The sequence below is a fragment of the Danio rerio genome, chromosome 16 (assembly GCF_052040795.2).
Source record: "Danio rerio strain M-AB ecotype USA chromosome 16, GRCz13ab, whole genome shotgun sequence".
Lineage (NCBI taxonomy): Eukaryota > Metazoa > Chordata > Actinopteri > Cypriniformes > Danionidae > Danio > Danio rerio.
This window is the reverse complement of record NC_141036.1, coordinates 17,536,117-17,555,714: the sequence shown is the minus strand read 5'-3', so window position 1 is coordinate 17,555,714 and position 19,598 is coordinate 17,536,117. Positions and strand designations below refer to the sequence as shown.

The 19,598-nt window shown below is 34.6% G+C and overlaps 1 protein-coding gene across 5 annotated transcripts in view; it reads left to right on the top strand.

Moving 5' to 3' along the window:
* iffo1b (intermediate filament family orphan 1b) overlaps nt 1-19,598 on the top strand; it is a 47,639-nt gene that overhangs the window by 20,696 nt on the left and 7,345 nt on the right. For 2 of the 5 annotated variants that reach the window (XM_087286826.1, XM_087286824.1), the window contains exons 4-8: nt 2,436-2,576; nt 5,553-5,740; nt 8,716-8,836; nt 13,546-13,638; nt 16,727-16,857. In XM_087286826.1, the coding sequence (XP_087142952.1) occupies nt 2,436-2,576; nt 5,553-5,740; nt 8,716-8,836; nt 13,546-13,638; nt 16,727-16,857 (674 nt within the window). Of the gene's footprint in view, nt 1-45; nt 2,577-5,552; nt 5,741-8,715; nt 8,837-13,545; nt 13,639-16,726; nt 16,858-19,598 lie in introns of those variants that run through there. The other 3 variants (XM_087286827.1, XM_087286825.1, XR_015511194.1) reach the window with 2 other exon arrangements.

Here is a 19,598-nt window from a genome sequence, read left to right as displayed (position 1 = left end):
AATGGACTTTCCCTTGACATGGCTGTTTGGCACATACCTGTGTAGACAATAGGCAATCATGCACAAATAGAGAAAGGAAACACCAGTGCTAATACTTTACACACATTTAAACATGACATATTAGAGACCCTGTAAATTACTATGGAACAGGTTTTAGACAACAGGTCTCTTGACAAGAATGGAAAACCTTTGCTGTATAGGCCATGCATGTTGTGTGCTTTGCACGCTCAAGTTCATTATTTCAAATATAGACAATCGGCAAGCATAAACAAATAGAGAAAAGAAAACACAGCTACTAATTTTTTATAGTTTAAACACAAACTGTTCTAGGCCCTGTAAAAACTATGAAACAAATATTAAACAACTGGTCTCTTGACAAGAATAGAAAAACGTAGTTTGAGCATGGTTTATCGCTGTTCAACTTTATAGTCTTGTTTTTTTTTTAAATTATTATGCATTTGTCATTCATTCATTCATTCATTCCTTCAATCATTCATTCATTCATTCAATCATTCATTCATTCATTCATTCATTCATTCATTCATTCATTTATTTTCTTTTCGGCTTAGTCCCTCTATTAATTGGGGGTTGCCACAGCAGAATGAACCGCTAACTTATCCAGCACATGTTTTATACAGCTGATGCCCTTCCAGCTGCAACCCAGTACTGGGAAACACCCATACACACTCAATTTAGCTTATCCAATTCATCTATACCACATGTCTTTGGACTTGTGGGGAAAACCAGGGCACCCCGAGGAAACCCAGACGAACATGGGGAGAACATGCAAATTCCACAAAAATGCCAACCGACCCAACCAAGGCTCGAACCAATGACCTTCTGGATGGAAGGTGATTGTGCTACCCACTGCGCCACTACGTTGCCTACATTATGCATTTGTATATATTATTATTCTCCTGGTTTGTTGTGTTTATAAGTGATGATTCGAAAGCAAGCAGTGAGTGAAGGACAATATTTTATGCTAGGCACTCTTACGAAATGGTTCCAAAAAAGTGGTATGCCACAGTTTGCTATTTTAGTACTTCTGACAGTGTAAACCAAAATAAATGCAAACCATGATCAACTGAACCACTCAGTGAAAACCAGCCTGTTACTACTGTTCCTGTGATTACTTGCTAATGGTTCCTAAACCATTTTTTTTACACAAGATGGTACTCCAAACCATCGCTTGGACAAAGCTGTGCCTAACCATTTTTTTAACCATTTAAACCAGCTGGACATCTCTATATAGGTTGTTTTCAATCACATGGGTCTGGTGATGTGTGAAATTCAGATGGAGGGCAGAAAGTAAAGTCAGTATTTTTGCAATTAATACCATATTTCAAATGAGATATAAACAGAAAATAAACACAAATGTTGGACATGATCCTTATATCATGAAGAGCGCCTAGTTTTCTATTTAACTGAAATATATCTGCCTGTTATAGAGGCGGTATACTGTGTAAGCTGTCACATGAAAAAAAAAAAAATTATAGTAAATACTAAAGCATTTGGAAGCATACAGGACTCAAACCAGCGACCTTCTTGCTGTGAGGCGACAATGCTAACCACTGAGCCCCTGTGTCGCTCACAATATTTATCATTATTTATCATATTAATTATTATATATATTGCAAATAGAGATAGTAGGTTATCTGGCCAAATTGCATGCATATGGCATTGTATATCACAAAAAAAAACAATACTGCAATATCGTGCAGCCCCAATTAAAATACTAAATATTTAATAGTCAAAGAGTACTAGGTAATAGGCATCATCGGTTGATCACATTGGTTGATTGGCACCACCAAGAACACCACTAACCAGCTGAAAAGCAGCGTATTTAGCTATCTATTCTTCACTGCATTACTTGTGCAAAGTCAAAATAAAAAAAGCCACACAGTCAGGTTTGTTTGTGTCAGGCTTGTGAACAGTGTGTGCATTCATGGCCACTACATTCATGGTACTTACAATTTTTAAAAGCATACCACAGTCATCATCACATTTTTTTTTTAAATATATAGGAGCTTTTGTTCACAGAAATGTTCTCACACAAAGGCGTTTGCTAAGTAGAATTCCCCCACATTCCCCGATTAGCACTTTGTTTATTTCAGCGTGTTTATTTCAATGCGTTTCACAGATTTATCTGAAAATGAGACATTGTGCTCCTTTGTATCAAATACTTTTCCCAGAAATGATTTATCATTTAGTTCAAAGAGTTAAAAATAGTCTGTTTTGGTGAATGAGTTCAATACACACATGAGCCGTTAGTTGTGTGTATAAGGAATGATACCCACATCACAGCTTTCCTCGTTGTGTGGTGTGCAAAAATAGACATTTTCAGTTTCACATCATCTGAAACTCCAGTATATGAATGCTTCATAGACAATGGTTATTAGTTATCTGACTAGTCTTGTTTCATATGACACCTACAGAACCTGTCGGAGCTGGACAGTAAAATCCAAGAGAAGGCCATGAAAGTGGACATGGACATCTGCAGACGCATTGACATCACAGCTCGTCTGTGTGATGTCGCCCAACAAAGAAACTGCGAAGATCCTATCAAGATCTTTAAGGTATTCACACACTCACACAAAATCTTAGTCATTATTGTTATGCTACATGTTTAACCTCCATTGCAGGCGCACAATTATTGCCTGATAAAGTCTAAATATCTTTATTTACTGAGCTATGTATCAGCTAACTAAAACAAATATATATTTTAATTTAATGTCATTTGTACAGTCATGTACTACAGAGATCTGGAAGGGACGTGATGGTGGAGAAAAAAATAGGTGCAAGAAAAAAAAACGAGTGATAGGTAAACATATTTTTGAAAGTTATTGTGTTCCCTCGCAAAAATGTTTTGCGTTATCTCGCAAATATGTTTTGCGATCCCTTGCAAAACTGTTGTTCGACAAACACTTCACTTCATACATGACAACCCTCTGGTTTTTGCTGGGATTGTCTCATATTTTACAATTATTTCCTATTATTAGTTATTTTCTCATATTTCTCTCATATTTTTAATCTTGAAAGCATGTTAAAATTAATATAAAAATATCTGAGTTCACTTTCTTTCCATTTAAGCTGTGCATCTATCAGCATCTCTCATGCAACCTCTGAATTAGTGAATGCATGTATATGCACTGACTAATGGACGCGCTCCGTATGATAAACTGATCCTAGATCAGCTTCTGTACATGCCATTTAAAGTGACACCTTTGTTATCAAACAAGTGTAGAGCAGCCAATTAATCTCTCATTTTGTTTTATTTGATAACAAAGGTGTCACACTGATACTGTATATTAAAAAAGCATAACCATTTGTGCTCATTTAAGAGGAATTTAGTTGTGTTTGATATAAAACACACAGGACATCTGAGCATGTTTACATATTAAATGTATTTGTCTGTTTAAACACACAACCCAAATTCCCAAATTGTCCTGCACTTTAGTTCCTCTTTAAATAGCGTCTACAGTTGATCTGGGAGTCAGTCAGCGCTTATACATGCATTCACTGATTCAGAGGTTGCATATGAGTGGCGTTGATCGACGCTCAGCTTTAATGGAAAGAAAGTGAATTCAGACATTTTTATATTAATATATATATGCTTTCCAGATTAAAAATATGAGAGAAATATGGGTAAATACCTAATAATAGGATGTGATGTAAAATACAGTAGAATCCCGGCAAAACAGGGTTGTCAAGTATGAAGTGAAGTGTTTGTCGAACAACAGTTTTTTGGGGGGAACGTTTGAGATAATGCAAAACAAAACATATTTGCAATATAAAGCAAGACATTTTTGAGAGTTAACGCAAAAACTTTCAAAAATATGTTTACCTATCACTAGTTTTTTTTTTTTTCTCCCACCCATTTTTTTTTCTCCACCATCACGTCCCTTATATATTATGGGTCTCCGTAATATACAGATGTTAATTCCTTTTAAAATGTTTCTTAAGTGATAGTTAACAGAGCAAGGTGGTCTTGTTTTTTTAAGTTCGGTGGGAAAATTTATTTTAGGAAAATAGCAGTTTAAAAACTGCTAATGTCAATATTATTAGCCCACTTAAGATTTGTTTTTCTGATTGGCTACAGAACAAACCTCTGTTGTCCAATGACTGGCTTAATTACCCTAACTTAGTCAACCATATTACCCTAGTTAAAGGTGCAGTAGGTGATTGTCTTCAGAAACAAATTTGCTTGGGCTGGTTGAAAGTCTCTTCACAGTCCAGTAGTAATGATTAAAGTCAATGATCTAAATGCATTTGCATTTTTATATTCAGGGTAAGGCATAAGACTAGAAAATGTTCATCCGATTAAAAATTTGTTGGGTCGACAATTCCCATAATTCTGATAAGTAGCACAAACTGTCTGTCAACAAATGTAGATTTGTACATCTGCGCAGCTGTTCAGGCAGATCCACCATTTACCCAGGCACACGAGACAGTCACAGAGGTAAAAACAACTGCTGAAATAAAACTGTTTAAAATCCTGCTTAATATATTTGTGGAAATCATGTTAGGTATTTTTGAGATTTTGAGATTGAGAAGCAGCTTTTTTTTATGAAAATCATTTGTACCATTGTAAATGTATTTTCTGTCAATGTTGTCAATATATTTTACATTTGCTGAGTAAAATCAAATTCTTTCTTTACAAAAAAAAAAAGAAAAAGAATTGCCTCAAAACATTGCTTGGTTTTAATCTCTAAATATCTCAAGTGCTTGCTTTTATTACTGTAAAATGTAAATGATATGATCTCCATGCTCCAACCAGATATTGTTTTCAGGTTTAATGTTTTAATGAAAGGAAAGGAGATTTCCTGCCGTGAATGTCACCTACGTATAATCTTGAACCTTTGTAAATCCGATGACATCCCTGCCTCCACTCTATGTTTCTGACTCAGCTGCTGTGATTTTCTGCTGATGTCTGCTTTAGTGTCACACTGAACTGATGTGTATTGCCTTGTGTGTGAATAGGCATGGGCCGGTATAAGATTATGACCGTATGATAACCTTTGTATATAAAAATCACGGTTTTACTGTATCATGGTATTGTGATTTCTGCTCTAATATATGTTCTTTTTAAATGTCTAGGTAAAAAAACACAACCTTGTTTCCCTTTGCACACAATATATTGTAATTTGGGAAACATTTAAAGTATTTTGGAACAGTAAAGATGTCAGGCTAAATCATTCAAATGAATTATAGACTTCTACTGTCTTTGTTAGTTTCAAAAACACAGATTTCTTTACAAATGGCATCTTTTGATATATTTTCTGCCTGAGATACTGCTGTCCTAAAAAAAAGTAAATAAAAAATATTACTAATACCAAAGGAACATTGTGGCAAAAATTTTTGAAAGTTTTAAAACCTTGACTTTTCCAAACTGCCTTGAAAACCGTTATCGTCCCATGCCTATGTGTGAAAGAGGGAGCTGTCCAACCTGCTGTATAAACCTCTGTGTATGTTTGTTTCAGTACTTGGCTGGGTTAAAAAAAAAAATTAAAGTTATCAAATGAACTAACCATCTTTTTCTCTTTCCCTCTCAGGTTCCAAGCCCTCAAAATGCCATCACCTCTCGTGCCCGTAAACAAGCCTCACAACCTGCCAATGGCAGTGAGACAGATGAGCCAGTCAGCACCTCTGAGAGTGATGGAGGTGGTGCGCGAGAGGATGAAGTTTGCACCCCTTCAACCCTCCAAATCAATGAGGAGATGCAAAGAATGTTGACACAACTGTGAGAGATTACAAATGCTTTGCAATGTTTGAACAGTGCTGCGCTTTCTAAGGGCTTAGTTTGCTCATACAAATGCTTTTAAAGTCTTTACTAGGAGTAAAAATGAATTGGAACAAAATAAAAGCACAACAAAAATAGCACATGGGTTAGTCCAAAAAACAGCAATATTCTGTTATTAATAATTGCTCACCCTTATGTCTCATGAGGCTTTCATTCTTCTTCTTAACATAAGTTAAGATATTTTAGATAAATCCGAGAGCTCTTATACAGTAATGATCCCAAGATGTCCAGAAAAAGAACCGTAAACTTTCTCAAAACATTTATGTAACCTCAGTGCTTCAGCTGTAAACAACATACAAAGCTCCAAGAAGATTTTTGTTTGCCAATAAAATGGTAGAAATAGCTTTATTTTTTAATGTTTTCTCTTCCACATCAGATCAGAGTGCACATTTCCTATGGTCAATCTAGCGTATTGCCATTAAGGGTCAGCAGCACAACACGCCGTAACAGTATGGTTAAAACGCACCCTCATCTGATGTGGAAAACAGACTGACAGTCATTTTTACTGTTTTTTTTTTTCTGGTCGATAAAAGTGTTCATCTGATTAAAGTTGAACCAATGAAGTCACATGGATTGTTTTGTTGTTTTTGGTTTTTTCTCAGGACTGTTGCTATGGAGGATTTTATTTAAAATGTTTTAATTTGTGTTCTGAAGTAGAACAAAGATCTTAGGACATTGGATTAACATAAGGACGAGACATTAATAACAGAATTAAAAATGTTGGGTGGAAATTGTTTATGAAAGTGTTTAATCATTACAATGCAGCACTCAAGTCAAGTCATGTATAGTTTATATAGCATTTAATGCTTTAAAGTAGGCAGGTTTACAGTAGTAATCATAAAAAAAACATGATTAAAATAAACTTTCTGTTTTAAAGTTTCTGTTTTTTAAATTAGCATTACACCTTTAAATTCTAAACAATTGTTTATGCAAGCCACTCTTTACAACCTATGGTTACATTTTATAGTATACAGTTTTTATAAAGTTTTTTATAGTATACAGTTTGTTTAAAAAGCATTGTCTGGCAAAATGTAGGTTTGTTTAGAAACACATTGGGATCCATGCGCAAAGTGCAAAGCGCAGGGTGCAAACGCATTAAGGGCGTGTCAGAATCCACTATCTAAATGAGTTTTAGGTGTGTTTTGAGAATAAACCAATCAGAGTCTCATCTCCCATTACCTTTAAGAGTCCGTTGCATCGGGCCATGGCACATTTGCTATTTACATGATGTAAAGTAAGTGGAAGTGGAAAAACTGAGCTTTTTACTAGCAAGAAAACAGTTAAACAGAGCATCGACAGCGTGAGAATGAGAGATAAGCCTCCTCATTATCTACTTTCACTTTCGCTCCTGTGGATAGAGAAACCTTGTACGCACAGACATCAATTAGCCTATAAATGACTAATTTTGTTTGTTAAGCGCAAAGATTTGTTTCTAAACTATTTCTAAGTTCAGTTCTAATTTCCAGCAAACGAATAAATGAACAATAGTAACGAAGTGTGGTTAAAAACCTGAGTTATATTTAAATACACATGCTGTGCCCCATATGGTCTAAAACCTGACAGGTGAGCAAACTTAAGCTTGTTTTTAATAAAACAAATATAAATATGGATATAATAAATAATACTGCTAAAAATAATAACATTATACAAAAGCAAATTGTCACGAATAAACTGAAAAAGACCCCCGAAATGAAGAAGGCATGAAAGTTTGTTTTTTATATTTATGTAGGCTAGAAAATAATGTTTTGTAATATTGTAATCCTTTATATTTATATCATATATATATCCTTATATATATATATATATATATTTATATATATATAAATATTTTAATTATTTTTCATATTTAAAGATATATTTGCGTATTGCTCTACATCTTGTGTGTATTAAGCAATGTGTAAGCGAGGCACACAACTAACTCGCTCTGCGCTGGACAATAGACCGGCTTTGTTCGGGTCTATTGAAAAATCTATTATAGTTTCTCAAAATAGCAACGCGCCAGCAATGCGCCTCAACACGCCTTCCTTTTTAGACTAGAACGCCTATGGGCGCACATATGAGCGCAAATGCATTTGCTATTCAAACAGCATGGCACAAAATGTCAAAACGACTTTTGTGCCAAGCTGAAACTAGCAAACAACAATTGCGTCACGCCTTGCACCACATTGCACTGGGTGTATAGGGCCCATAGTGTGGAGTTTACATGTTTTTCTCACCTTTTCCCCTATTTCCAGTGTGCTAAATTTACTTTTATGATTTTTGCAAACTCTTTAGACAAGCAATTGCTATTTCTATTGTGCTCTATACAGTATTAAACAACTTTATAAATTAAACAGGAAATAATCAAAAATACAGTACCACAGAATGCTGATATAGTTAATTTGTTTGGTGAATTTCAGTTTTATCAGTATGTGTATTTCTTTGGATCAAACCCATTGTTGTGCTGCTATAACACAATTCTTTACCAGTTAGCTACACAGAACTATACTTGACTATAGTTGAACTATAACTACTAACACAAAGGGGTGCTAATATAGTCAACAGTCAGATCATATTTTAGGAAATTATCTATATTGTCATGATTAACTGCACACCTCCAAACTCAGATATTGTATATGCTTATATGCCTGCATTTTTTCCACTTGCAGGAAATTACATAGATTTTTTAATGACAATCCTATTGGGCATGTGAATTTTTTTAGATCAGATTTGTCACCAGTTGTGTCCTGCTAAAGTTCAGTTGTATGTTTTAAATTGGCCTAATTTTGTTAAAAAAAAATACATCACACCAATTTATTCTTTGAACTTGACATATATTTATGCCTTAATTGTCAACTGCTTTATGTGCTGTTGTTGTTGTTGTTGTTGTTTTTTATAAAGTCTTTTTGTTACTAGTGAAATGTATCTTTTTTTAGGCGTGAGTGTGAGTTTGAAGATGATTGTGACTCTCTGGCTTGGGAAGAGACAGAAGAAACGCTTCTTCTCTGGGAGGATTTCCCAGGATGCACTGTAACAACAGACACCAGTCAGGGCGAGGTTAGTGCACCTCATTTTGAAACATTGGTATTTATGTGGCATTTATTGGTATTTATTATTATATTAAAATACTTCCTCATTTAGTTAAAGGTGCCAAAGAATAAAAATCTTGATACATCAAGGCAAAGTTGACTAAGATGTATTCAGTGTTTGGAAACGACCTTCAGTGAACATTGTTTTCCTTATTCTCATGTAAATCCAGATAGCTTAACTTGTTATAACTGAAATAAACCTCTCAAACATTTCAGTTGATTGTCATTTAAGAAGAAATGTACTTAGTTTGGACAACTGAAGTATGATTATTTTGCACTTGTATGGCCATTTTCTATAGTTGGAAATGGACCTGTTAAACCAGGGGTGCCTAATCTCGGTCCTGGAGGGCCGGTGTCCTGCAAAGTTTAGTTTCAACCCAATCAGACACACCTGCACTATTTAGATGTCAGAGAGAAATTTAACTTACTGTATCAATGCATTCTATGGCACCTTTAACATGTTTTTGCAAACATGGAAATGTTTCCATCATTAAAAGCCCTTAAAGAATTAAAGTGTGCATGTCATACAGTTGAATTTTTTTTGGATAGAATAAAAGCAGTTTTAAATTTTTTAAACACCATTTTAAGGACAAAATTATTAGCCCCTTAAAGCATTTTTTCCCCCGACTATCTACAGAACAAACCCCTGTTATACAAAAACTTGCCTAATTACCCTAACCTGCCTAGTTAACCTAATTAACCTAGTTAAGCCTTGAAATGTCACTTTAAGCTGTACAGAAGCTGTATTAAGCTGTCTTGAAAAATATCTAGTAAAATATTATTTACTGTCATCATGGCAAAGATAAAATAAATCAGTTATTAGAAATGAGTTATTAAAACTAATATGTTTAGAAGTGTGTTGAAAAAAATCTTCTCTCCGTTAAACAGAAATTGGGGAAAAAATAAACAGGGTTGCTAATAATTCAGGGGGGCTAATAATTCTGGATTCAACTGTACTGTATATGCTCTTTTCTATCCTTTTGACTTTTTTGAACCTTTGACACACTTTAATGTGACACTGGGTTTTCAATAAATTTTTTTATTTAAAATGAAACTGGTTTTACTACTGTATTTTTTACATTAGTATGCACTTGACCTCTTAATTGATTGGCTTAGGGCTGAGACACTCCAAGCCAAATGTTGGTCATTGGGCAATGTCCGGCTGTTTGTTCAGCATATTTTATATATTTTTAATATCCTTTAATAGCAGTTAAGTTCTTGTGGGAATGTTTATTTGCAATGAAACATTAATGCTTCTTCGCAATGCCTTTGCAGTACCATTTTGCAATTTTTTTTTACCATGTTACTATCTATCTTTACAATTAATCTTCAATCTAACAGTTTTTTTAGAAAACTAAATCTTATATTGTATCTTATTTTTGTAAAAAATAAATAAATAATAATAATTTCTTGCATTTGCTTTTTCCCAGAATTATGTTTTTATATCTTTCCCAACATTCATTCATTTTCTTGTCGGCTTAGTCCCTTTATTAATCCAGGGTCGCCACAGCGGAATAAAGCGGCAACTTATCCAGCACTTTTTTATGCAGTGGATGCCCTTCTAGTCGCTACCCATCTCTGGGAAACTTTCCCAACATTGTGTAGTATTATGCCATACATACAGTCAAGTCAAAACCTTCCAATAATGCTATGCTATTTTATAACCCTACCTTCTTTTACACTCTCTTCATTTCCTTATGTCTGTACTTATAGCTGTCTCAGGGTGCTTTCACACCTAGGGCCCTATCATACACCCGGCGCAGTGTGACGCAAGGCACGGCACAATAATCTTTTGGTAGTTGCAGCTTGGTGCAAGAGTCGTTTTGAGGCGTTGCGCTACGCTGTTTAAATAGCAAATGCATAAGCGCTCATTTGTGTGCCCATAGGCGTTCTGGTCTAAAAAGGGAGGCGTTCTGAGGCGGACCGCTGGCGCGTTGCTATCTTAAGAAACTATAATAGATTTTTCATTAGACCAAAACTAACCCGGTCTAAACTCCGGCGCAGAGTTTTTGCACCTCGCTTACGCACTGCTTAATACGCACAAGAGAGCAATAGGCAAATATCTTTACATATGAAAAAATGTAAATATTAAGGATATATATATAGGATATAATAAGAGTAGATATAGGATATAAATATAAAGGATTAAAATATTACAAAACATATTACATTCTAGCCTACATAAATATGAAAAATCACTGCTTTTATGTCTTCATCATCTCAGGAGGCTTTTTCAGTTCATTCATAACAATTTGCTTTTGTATAATGTTATTATTATTAGCAGTATTATTTATTATATCCATATTTATATTTGTTTTATTAAAAACAAGCTTAGATTTGCCCACCTGTCAGGTTTTAGACCATATGGGGCACTGCATGTGTTTTAGGATATAACTCAGGTTTTTGAGCACATTTTGTTATTGTTCATTTATTCGTTTGCTGGAAATTATAACTGAATTTAGAAATAGTTTTGAAACGAATATTTGTGCTTAACAAACAAAATTATTTGTTTATAGACTAATTGATGTCTGTGCGTAAAGGTTTCCCTATTCAAGAGCGAATGTGAAAGAAGTTCCATTATCTCTCATTCTCACGCAGTAGATGCTCTGTTTAACAGTTTTCTGTTAAAAAACTGTTAACTGTTAACTGTTTGCTAGTGAAATGCTCATTTTTCCCACTTAGACTTACTTTGCGTCCTGTAAATAGCGAATGCGCTCTTGGCGCGACGCTGCTGGCTCTTAAAGGGAATGGGAGATGAGACTCTGATTGGTTAATTCTCAAAACACACCTATAACTCATTAAGAAAATAAACTCAACCCTTTTAGACCATGCACCATGGCGCAAAGCAGGTTTTCCCGTCCTTAAATTAGCAAAAACGCGTTCTGACACGCCCTGAAAGCGTTTGCGCCCTGCGTTTTGCGCTCTGCGCATGGACCGTCAAAATAGAGCCCTTAGACTTTTGTTTCGGAACTTGTCTCATTTGCTCAGTTAGCATGGTTCATTTGACATATGTGAATCCAGCAATCGTGCTCAGATCCACGCCGAATCAATTGGTCCGAGATTGCCTGAATGTGATGGTCTTGGCTCGATTGAAATGAACTCGGGAGCAGATCGATTGTAGTGAGAAAGTTATATGATCCGAGAACGGCCATATTACAGTGTATCATGGATATGTCATAGGCATATATACGGCTATATGAAGAGAGAATTATTAGTCATTCCTACCTGTAAATGTGCATTTCATGTAAAAGCCTATAATGCATAAGCCAACTGCTGTGTATCTAAAAGTCTTACCTCTGATTTATACTTGGTGATGATGTCTGTGGGTGTCACCATTCAAAATGAAAGCACAGCTTTTTGTTTATGATGTCTTTATTGCTCATCATCATACATTAAATAGAGACGCATGACAGCTGAGTGGCAAAATAAACCATGAAACTTTGACCAATGTGACGAGAGTTTACTCGCACGTGAATTGTTTTAGCATTTAAGAAACTTTGCCGTGTGAAAACAAACTGCACCAAGAATAAAGGCCAACATTGTAACAATTTTAATCCCTGTTTCAGAACAAATTAATCAATTCACAGGTGTGAAAGCACCCTCACAATCTTTTTCATGTATTATATTCATGTTTGTGATAAACTTGGGAGTTTATTTCAGAAGGTGGGTGTTTCTAATGAAAGCTAATAAGAATAAAACAGTGAAGGCATCGTGACTGACAGACAGTGGTGGGAAGAGAATGTAGTGCAAGTAGAGTAGAAGTATCTGTTGTAGACATTACTCAAGCTATGAGTACAAAGTAGCCTTTTTAAAGTACTCAGGAGTAGTGAGTTTTACTGTGAACAGCTAATGCATTTACATGTAATTTGTGCGTGTGTGAAAACGTCACATTCTATTGTGCAATTAGTGATTGTTTATGGCTATGTGGCCAGTCTAAACAGTCTCTGAGTCATTGCATATAAGTATTTTGGACACTTTTAATGCTATCAAACGATTTGCTGCCTTTTTATCGCACTCATGTCATGAGGTTGTTCAAAAGGATGCAATATAGTTTCTATGATTCTATCTGTTTTTTTTTCTCAGCCAATCCCCATTGACAAGAAAAAAGGAAAAGTAAAAGTACACATTTTTAAAACTCCATGGGGAATTGAAATCCCTGAGGAAAACTACTCAATCACAGTAATTTTGTGTTTTTGTAATTTGTTACATTACACCACTGCTGACAGATCCGCATGGTTCACAATAGGTCTCTAAAATAGAATTGAAATCTACTGGTCATTCAGTTGAAGGATTTGCACACATGGACACATGCCAACCCACACACACTGTTCATATTTAGGTCAGTCTACTCTGTCCAGTTTGCCGGTGGGCAGTTCGATACTAAATGTTACTGACATTAGTTAATGCGATGTTTGCTGAAATTGTGTTGCATTTCATGGAAAGCTCAAAGGATTCCAAGTGTTCAAAGTTTTCCATCAGGGAAGTCGTTAATCTAGTATTTAATATTCCCTCTGGTAAAATCTCATCTGCTAGTGAGTGCTTATGCTTTGGCAGTGAGATAATGTTTCTGTGGCATCTCTCTCTCTCTGTCTCTGTCTCTCTCTCCCTCTCTCTCTCTCTCTCTGTCTCTCTCTCTCTCTCTCTCTCTCTCTCTCTCTCTCTCTTTCTCTCTCTCAGCAGGAGGAGTGTTTGGAAAAGGTGATTAAGGACACAGAATGTCTTTTTAAGTCCAGGGAGAAGGAATATCAGGAGACTATAGATCAGATAGAGGTAAAATGTTATTTTATCTATCTATCTATATATCTATCTATCTATCTATCTATCTATCTATCTATCTATCTATCTATCTATCTATCTATCTATCTATCTATCTATCTATCTATCTATCTATCTGTCTGTCTGTCTGTCTGTCTGTCTGTCTGTCTGTCTGTCTGTCTGTCTGTCTGTCTGTCTGTCTGTCTGTCTGTCTGTCTGTCTGTCTGTCTGTCTGTCTGTCTGTCTGTCTGTCTGTCTGTCTGTCTGTCTGTCTGTCTGTCTGTCTGTCTGTCTATTATCACCTGCAAGTCTTTATTGTACTAATTATGTAGATCATAAGGAACTATAAGCTTCTCAAGACCAGTAAGAATTAATTTTCATCAGATGTCATTCATGTCTTTTCTCAGAATACAATCACCTGTGATATCATGTAATTTTGTTTTTGCTTATAATATTTAGCTATTTTACAGTTTTTTTCAGTCGCTTTGGTATATTTATCACAACACTATTTACATTTGCACAACAGTCAATGCATTTCTCAAAACAATTAGCACAAACTGCAAAACCTAGTTGATAAAGCGCAAAAGCATGTGTTTATTTCAATGAAAGTGTCAGTGTCATCAAGATGAAAACTCCTGCCATCATTGTTTATGAACAAGAAAGTCAAATGGCTTTGTCATGTTTTATTATGAGTTTACTTTGTAAAATTCTTCCAATGCAAAAAAAAGTCAAATTTTGGTTAAACTTCCTGAAAATGGTCAAGACAGCACTATATACTATTCGCACAGCCATATGAAAACTACAGTAAAGTTAGACATATCTGCATTTAGTGAGGTATCTGAGTACAAGTCACTGAATATGTATACAGTACTTCACATCTTTACTGCAGATGCTCTTTGCAATTCTAATTTATTCACAGCATTGTGCAAAAGAATAAATAAACTCTTTTTTACAACAAACATAAACTTCCATTGGGTAGAGCGGTGCACAACTGTAAACAATATTGCAGTACATATTGGAACTGAACCTACAACATACACAGGTCTGTAAATAATTCATGAAATTGTTCATCTTAGAGGATATTTTTAAGAAAAAAAAAAAAGATTTTTAAAGTTTTTTTTTTTAAATATATAAAATTAGCTTCACAGATTTAGACAACTAGGACTGTTAATTTAATATGGAATGAGTATTCAGCATTCACAAGTTTAGTTAATTTTGACTGACATGACATAAGCAAATGACAATGTTATAAAACAGCAGAGAGTTGTATGAAAGCAATTGATGCATGTCCAAAAGCTTTTGTAATTTGTTGAAAGGAATGAGAAACTGCTATTATGATGTGCACAAATGACTAATTGTTTTGAGAAATGCATTAACTGTTGTTTTATATGTAAATGTTTTTGTGATAAATGCACCAAAGCCACTGAGAAAAACTAATATTTATTCAATACGGTTATAATGATATTTATAAATAATCAAACTAGTGTGCAACTGAGCAGTTTTGAGCAAAACTGATAATAAAATTGTTTTAAATTTGGTTTTGTAATTTGGGGGTCTAATAAATTGTTGTTGCATGGTCTAAATGCGCTTAATAGATATAAAAAAAATGAAATGTAAAAATATGATCATATAGGTTTGAAACAAGTAATGGGGAGTAAATGACAAAAACGCAGACACACACACACAAAGTTTAATGTATTTAAAAATAATTGAGGAAAATGTTCAAACTTCTTTTGTCAAAAATGATAACAAATGGAAAAGTTGTGCTGTTAAATCATTTCACCTGAAGTGGTAGAGTGGTTGACGTATTTTATCTATAAGGGGTGAGTGAGCTTTTTTATACTGATATTACATTTATATTTAACAAAGATTATACTGACAGTATTTAGACTGACTCAAAAATCCCAAGTTTCCCAGAAGTTCCGGGAGTCTCTATGCATTTCTGGGAGTGTTAGTTAAAAAAAGGAACCGGAAAGATATTAACTTTCTAACATTTATTCAAATTTGTTTTTAAATAATCAGAAAGGAAACACAGATTCTTCTCTAGAGCAAACAGTAAACACAAATAAAATTACCTTGCCTTTCTGTAAACAAGTTGAACTCAAATTAGGAAGATAGTGTTGCTTATTATACAAAATAAATAAATAAATAAATAAATAATTATAAAAACACAGAGCACTCAGCAAACTAACATGACTGATAAGAGCCTTTATGTAGCTTATATTGTCTAAAAATAAATAATTATCCCAGATGCTACACAAAATATCATGACATTAAACGTACAGCTGTGGTACTCTAAAATAGCTCAAATAAGTGTGAGACGAAAGTGTGTATCTCCTATGCTGCATTTAGATACATTTTTTTTAAATCCCTCTTTGGTCACTGCATCAAAAGGCACCGTGTCTTTAGCGAGGTAGTGCGTTATGGCATTAGTTACCTCTTGGGTAGGATTGCGCTCCAGCTGGTCGTAAGTAAACAAATTATGTTTATATAGTACATTACAGTCAGTCACTACAGATGACTCACATACTGTACCTGCATAGTGAGCCATGAATGCCTGCAAAAATACACATGAAGTTATCAAAGCATTAAACACACATTTTTTGTGACTTTGAAACTAAAATAATCCCATATTACTGATGTCCTGTTTTTCTTTGATATTAATTTGTCTATCAAAGCTTCTGAACTGGCAGATGGCATCATCCCACTCTTTCTGCTCTTTCATGTTTGTTAGTTTTTTTTTTGTTTCTGTTTATTTTATTTTATTTTATTTTATTTTTTGTGGGTGTTTCACACAGTTACGTTGTGCAATTCAGTTGAAATTACAACATGCATGCAATTGCTCTGGGCGGGGGAAATGAAATAATACATATTTCATATCGCAGCCTCTTGCGATTAGCTAATCACGATCGTTCCAGAGCGCGATTCCAATTTGATTTCGATTAATCGCATAGCACTAGTCTTTAATACTCTTAAGCATCTTGATTAGTTGGATCATGTGTTTGATTATATCTACTTTAAAACTTATTTATAGAGGTGTCAGGACTGAAGTTTGATTATAAAAGCCCATCAGACCAGTTTAACATCATCTGTTTCTCTGTAGTTGGAATTGGCCACAGCAAAGTCTGACATGAACCGTCATCTTCATGAGTACATGGAGATGTGCAGCATGAAGAGAGGACTGGATGTGCAGATGGAAACCTGCAGGAGACTCATCACCCAGAGTGGAAACAAGTATGCATATTATCTTTAATCATATATGGCATTTTGACACTTTTGTTGGCTTGGCTTAAATTTTGCACACTTTTCATCCTGTGTTCTTGAAACTAAACTTTCAATACAAGTTTCTAGCATTGTTGTCATATTTCATTTACATTGTCTGCTTATTTTATTCAACAAAACTAGCATACGCCTACTATTTAGTGCGAGTTTGGTGTTAGTTTGTCTTATGGTCAATGCAGTAATACACTGTATTATCATCAATACCTGTTAAGCACAAAAGTTCATAACATACAAAATAGTAAAAAACGAAATCTTACTAATGAAATGTTAAGCCTTTGTGCTTTGTTTTCTTTGTTTGCTTGTTACTACACCTGTACACAAAAGTCCAGCATTTTCAGATTGCTTTTAGTCTTGACCATAGATATGTACACTAGATATCACATACGGACCCTGAGCATGTGTCAGTAGTGCTGCCAGATTTGTACAGTGCTTAGAGGACAAATGTTATTTCTAGTCAAGATTAAAGCCAATGCGAGGATTCTGGACTTTAGCGCTTTGTACGGGTGTAGTAATGAGCAAACAAAGAAAACAAATCACAAAGGCTTAACATAGGTAAGATTTTGTTTTTAACGAATTGTATTTTCATAATACTGTCTCTTACTGCACTGACCATAAGGCAAAGCAGCACTAACTCGCACTAAATAGCCTCTGCTGGGTCAGTTGGCATTTCTGTGTGGATTCATTCCGCTGTGTCAACCCCAGATTAATAAAGGGACTAAGCCGAAAAGAAAATGAAGGAATGAATAAATATTAGAATGAAATATACAAACATTTAGAAAAAAACAGCATACTATAGTTGTATGGGTTTCATTTTAACAAAGTTATTAAATTACAAAGTTAAAAAAATAGTCAAAATGACTGCGTGTTATGCTTCTTTTACACCGCACACACAAGCAGAGCAGAAGCAGTATGCAGGCATTTGCCTGTAGTGTCTGCAGTGTGCACCTGACCGACAGCTGTTGCACACATGTAACTATCTCAGTGTATTATATCAGATTCAAAATCAGAAAGAGGTTTATTATTCACACATATGAGGAATTTGTTTTCGTGACAGAGCTTCTACAGTGCAGCAGAATTACAGAGACAGGACAAAAAGATAATAAATATACATATTTCAAAAAGAAGCAAGTAGTGAATGCAAATATACAAATTGACAAGTGTATGTACAGATATATTACTATATACAACAATATACAGTATGTGTAACTGTAATGCAAATTGGCATGTAAAGTATGCTGTTAAATAAGTGTATATGTGTATAAAAAGTATATAGCAAGTAGTGATGTTTCATAATTACTGTCATCTAGTGTTAATGATAGTTTGAGATAGAGAGATGGATTGCCTGAGGGAAGAAACTGTTTCTGTGCCGGGCTGTTCTGGTGCACAGTGCTCTGTAGCATCGACCAAAAGGTTACCTATCTCTAAGGTTACCTATAACTATATCGATCTATCTTTGTATGAAAACATGTTTTATTTTAACTTTTCATCTGCACCACAGCCCACAGCAACTTCCTCCAAGTCTTTTCTTTAACCTGCAAGTCTTTTTTACCAATTATATAGATCATAAAAAACTGTAAGCTTCTCAAGCTCTGTGAGAAGTGGCATTCATGTCTTTTCAGGTGCACTCAATCGCCTGTGATATCATGTCATTTTGTTTTTGATTGCCAGCATGACACTGGCCTATAATTAAATTATCATTTTAATACATTTTGTTTGAATGCACCAAACTGTATTTCCTATGTTCACTGAGAAATGGATAAAAATATTAATTTTCAAAATGGGCTGTATTAAATTATGCTGAGCACTGTATCATGAATAACATCCGTGTGTATAATTCTCAAATAGAAACTATGCATGCAGTCAGTTTGTCTGTCTGTCAATCAGACATCCATTAGTGTTTCCAGTATAACAATGGCAGGCGTTTAGTGCTTTTTTTTCTTTTGCCCAGCATGTAAATGCATTAAACTGTTTTTGTTGACTTATTGATTTATTGACAATAACTTGTCCTTGCTGAAATTTAAGCACATTCAGACTGAGTGAACATTTTGCAGTAAGTGAAGAGAAAACTACTACAATCTCAGATTGTTTTTTAATCCAATGATTTATAAAAATGTGTTCTCATCTAATGCCGAAGTGGTACAGTCAACCTGCTTAATCTCTAACTGCATGATAGGATAATAGATAAATGACATATATTGATAATATTTGATTATTCATGTTATTTATTTCCATAGCGCTTTTACAATGTAGATTGTGTCAAAGCAGTTTAACATAGAAGTTCTTGTAAATTAAAACCGTCAGTCCAGTTCAGGTCAGTGTGGTTTACATTTCACTGCTGAACGTCCAAACACTGAAGAGCAAATCCATTGATGCACAGCTCGCCAAGTCCTAAATATACAGTGGTGGACAGAGTACTAAAAAATCATACTCAAGTAAAAATACTATTACTTGCCTAAAAATGTTGTGCAAGTAGAACAAAACTATCTGTTGTAAATATTACTCAAAGTATGAGTAAAAAGTAGCCCTTTTAAAAGTACTCATGAGTATTGAGTATTAAGCTATCATAAGCTGATGCATTAACATGTAATTTGTGGATGTGTGTAAATGTAACATTCTGTAGTGCAATTTAATTTTGTTATTGCCCAGCAGGTACACAGCGTCATGAGATGCTAATATTAGGGTAGATTTAGATT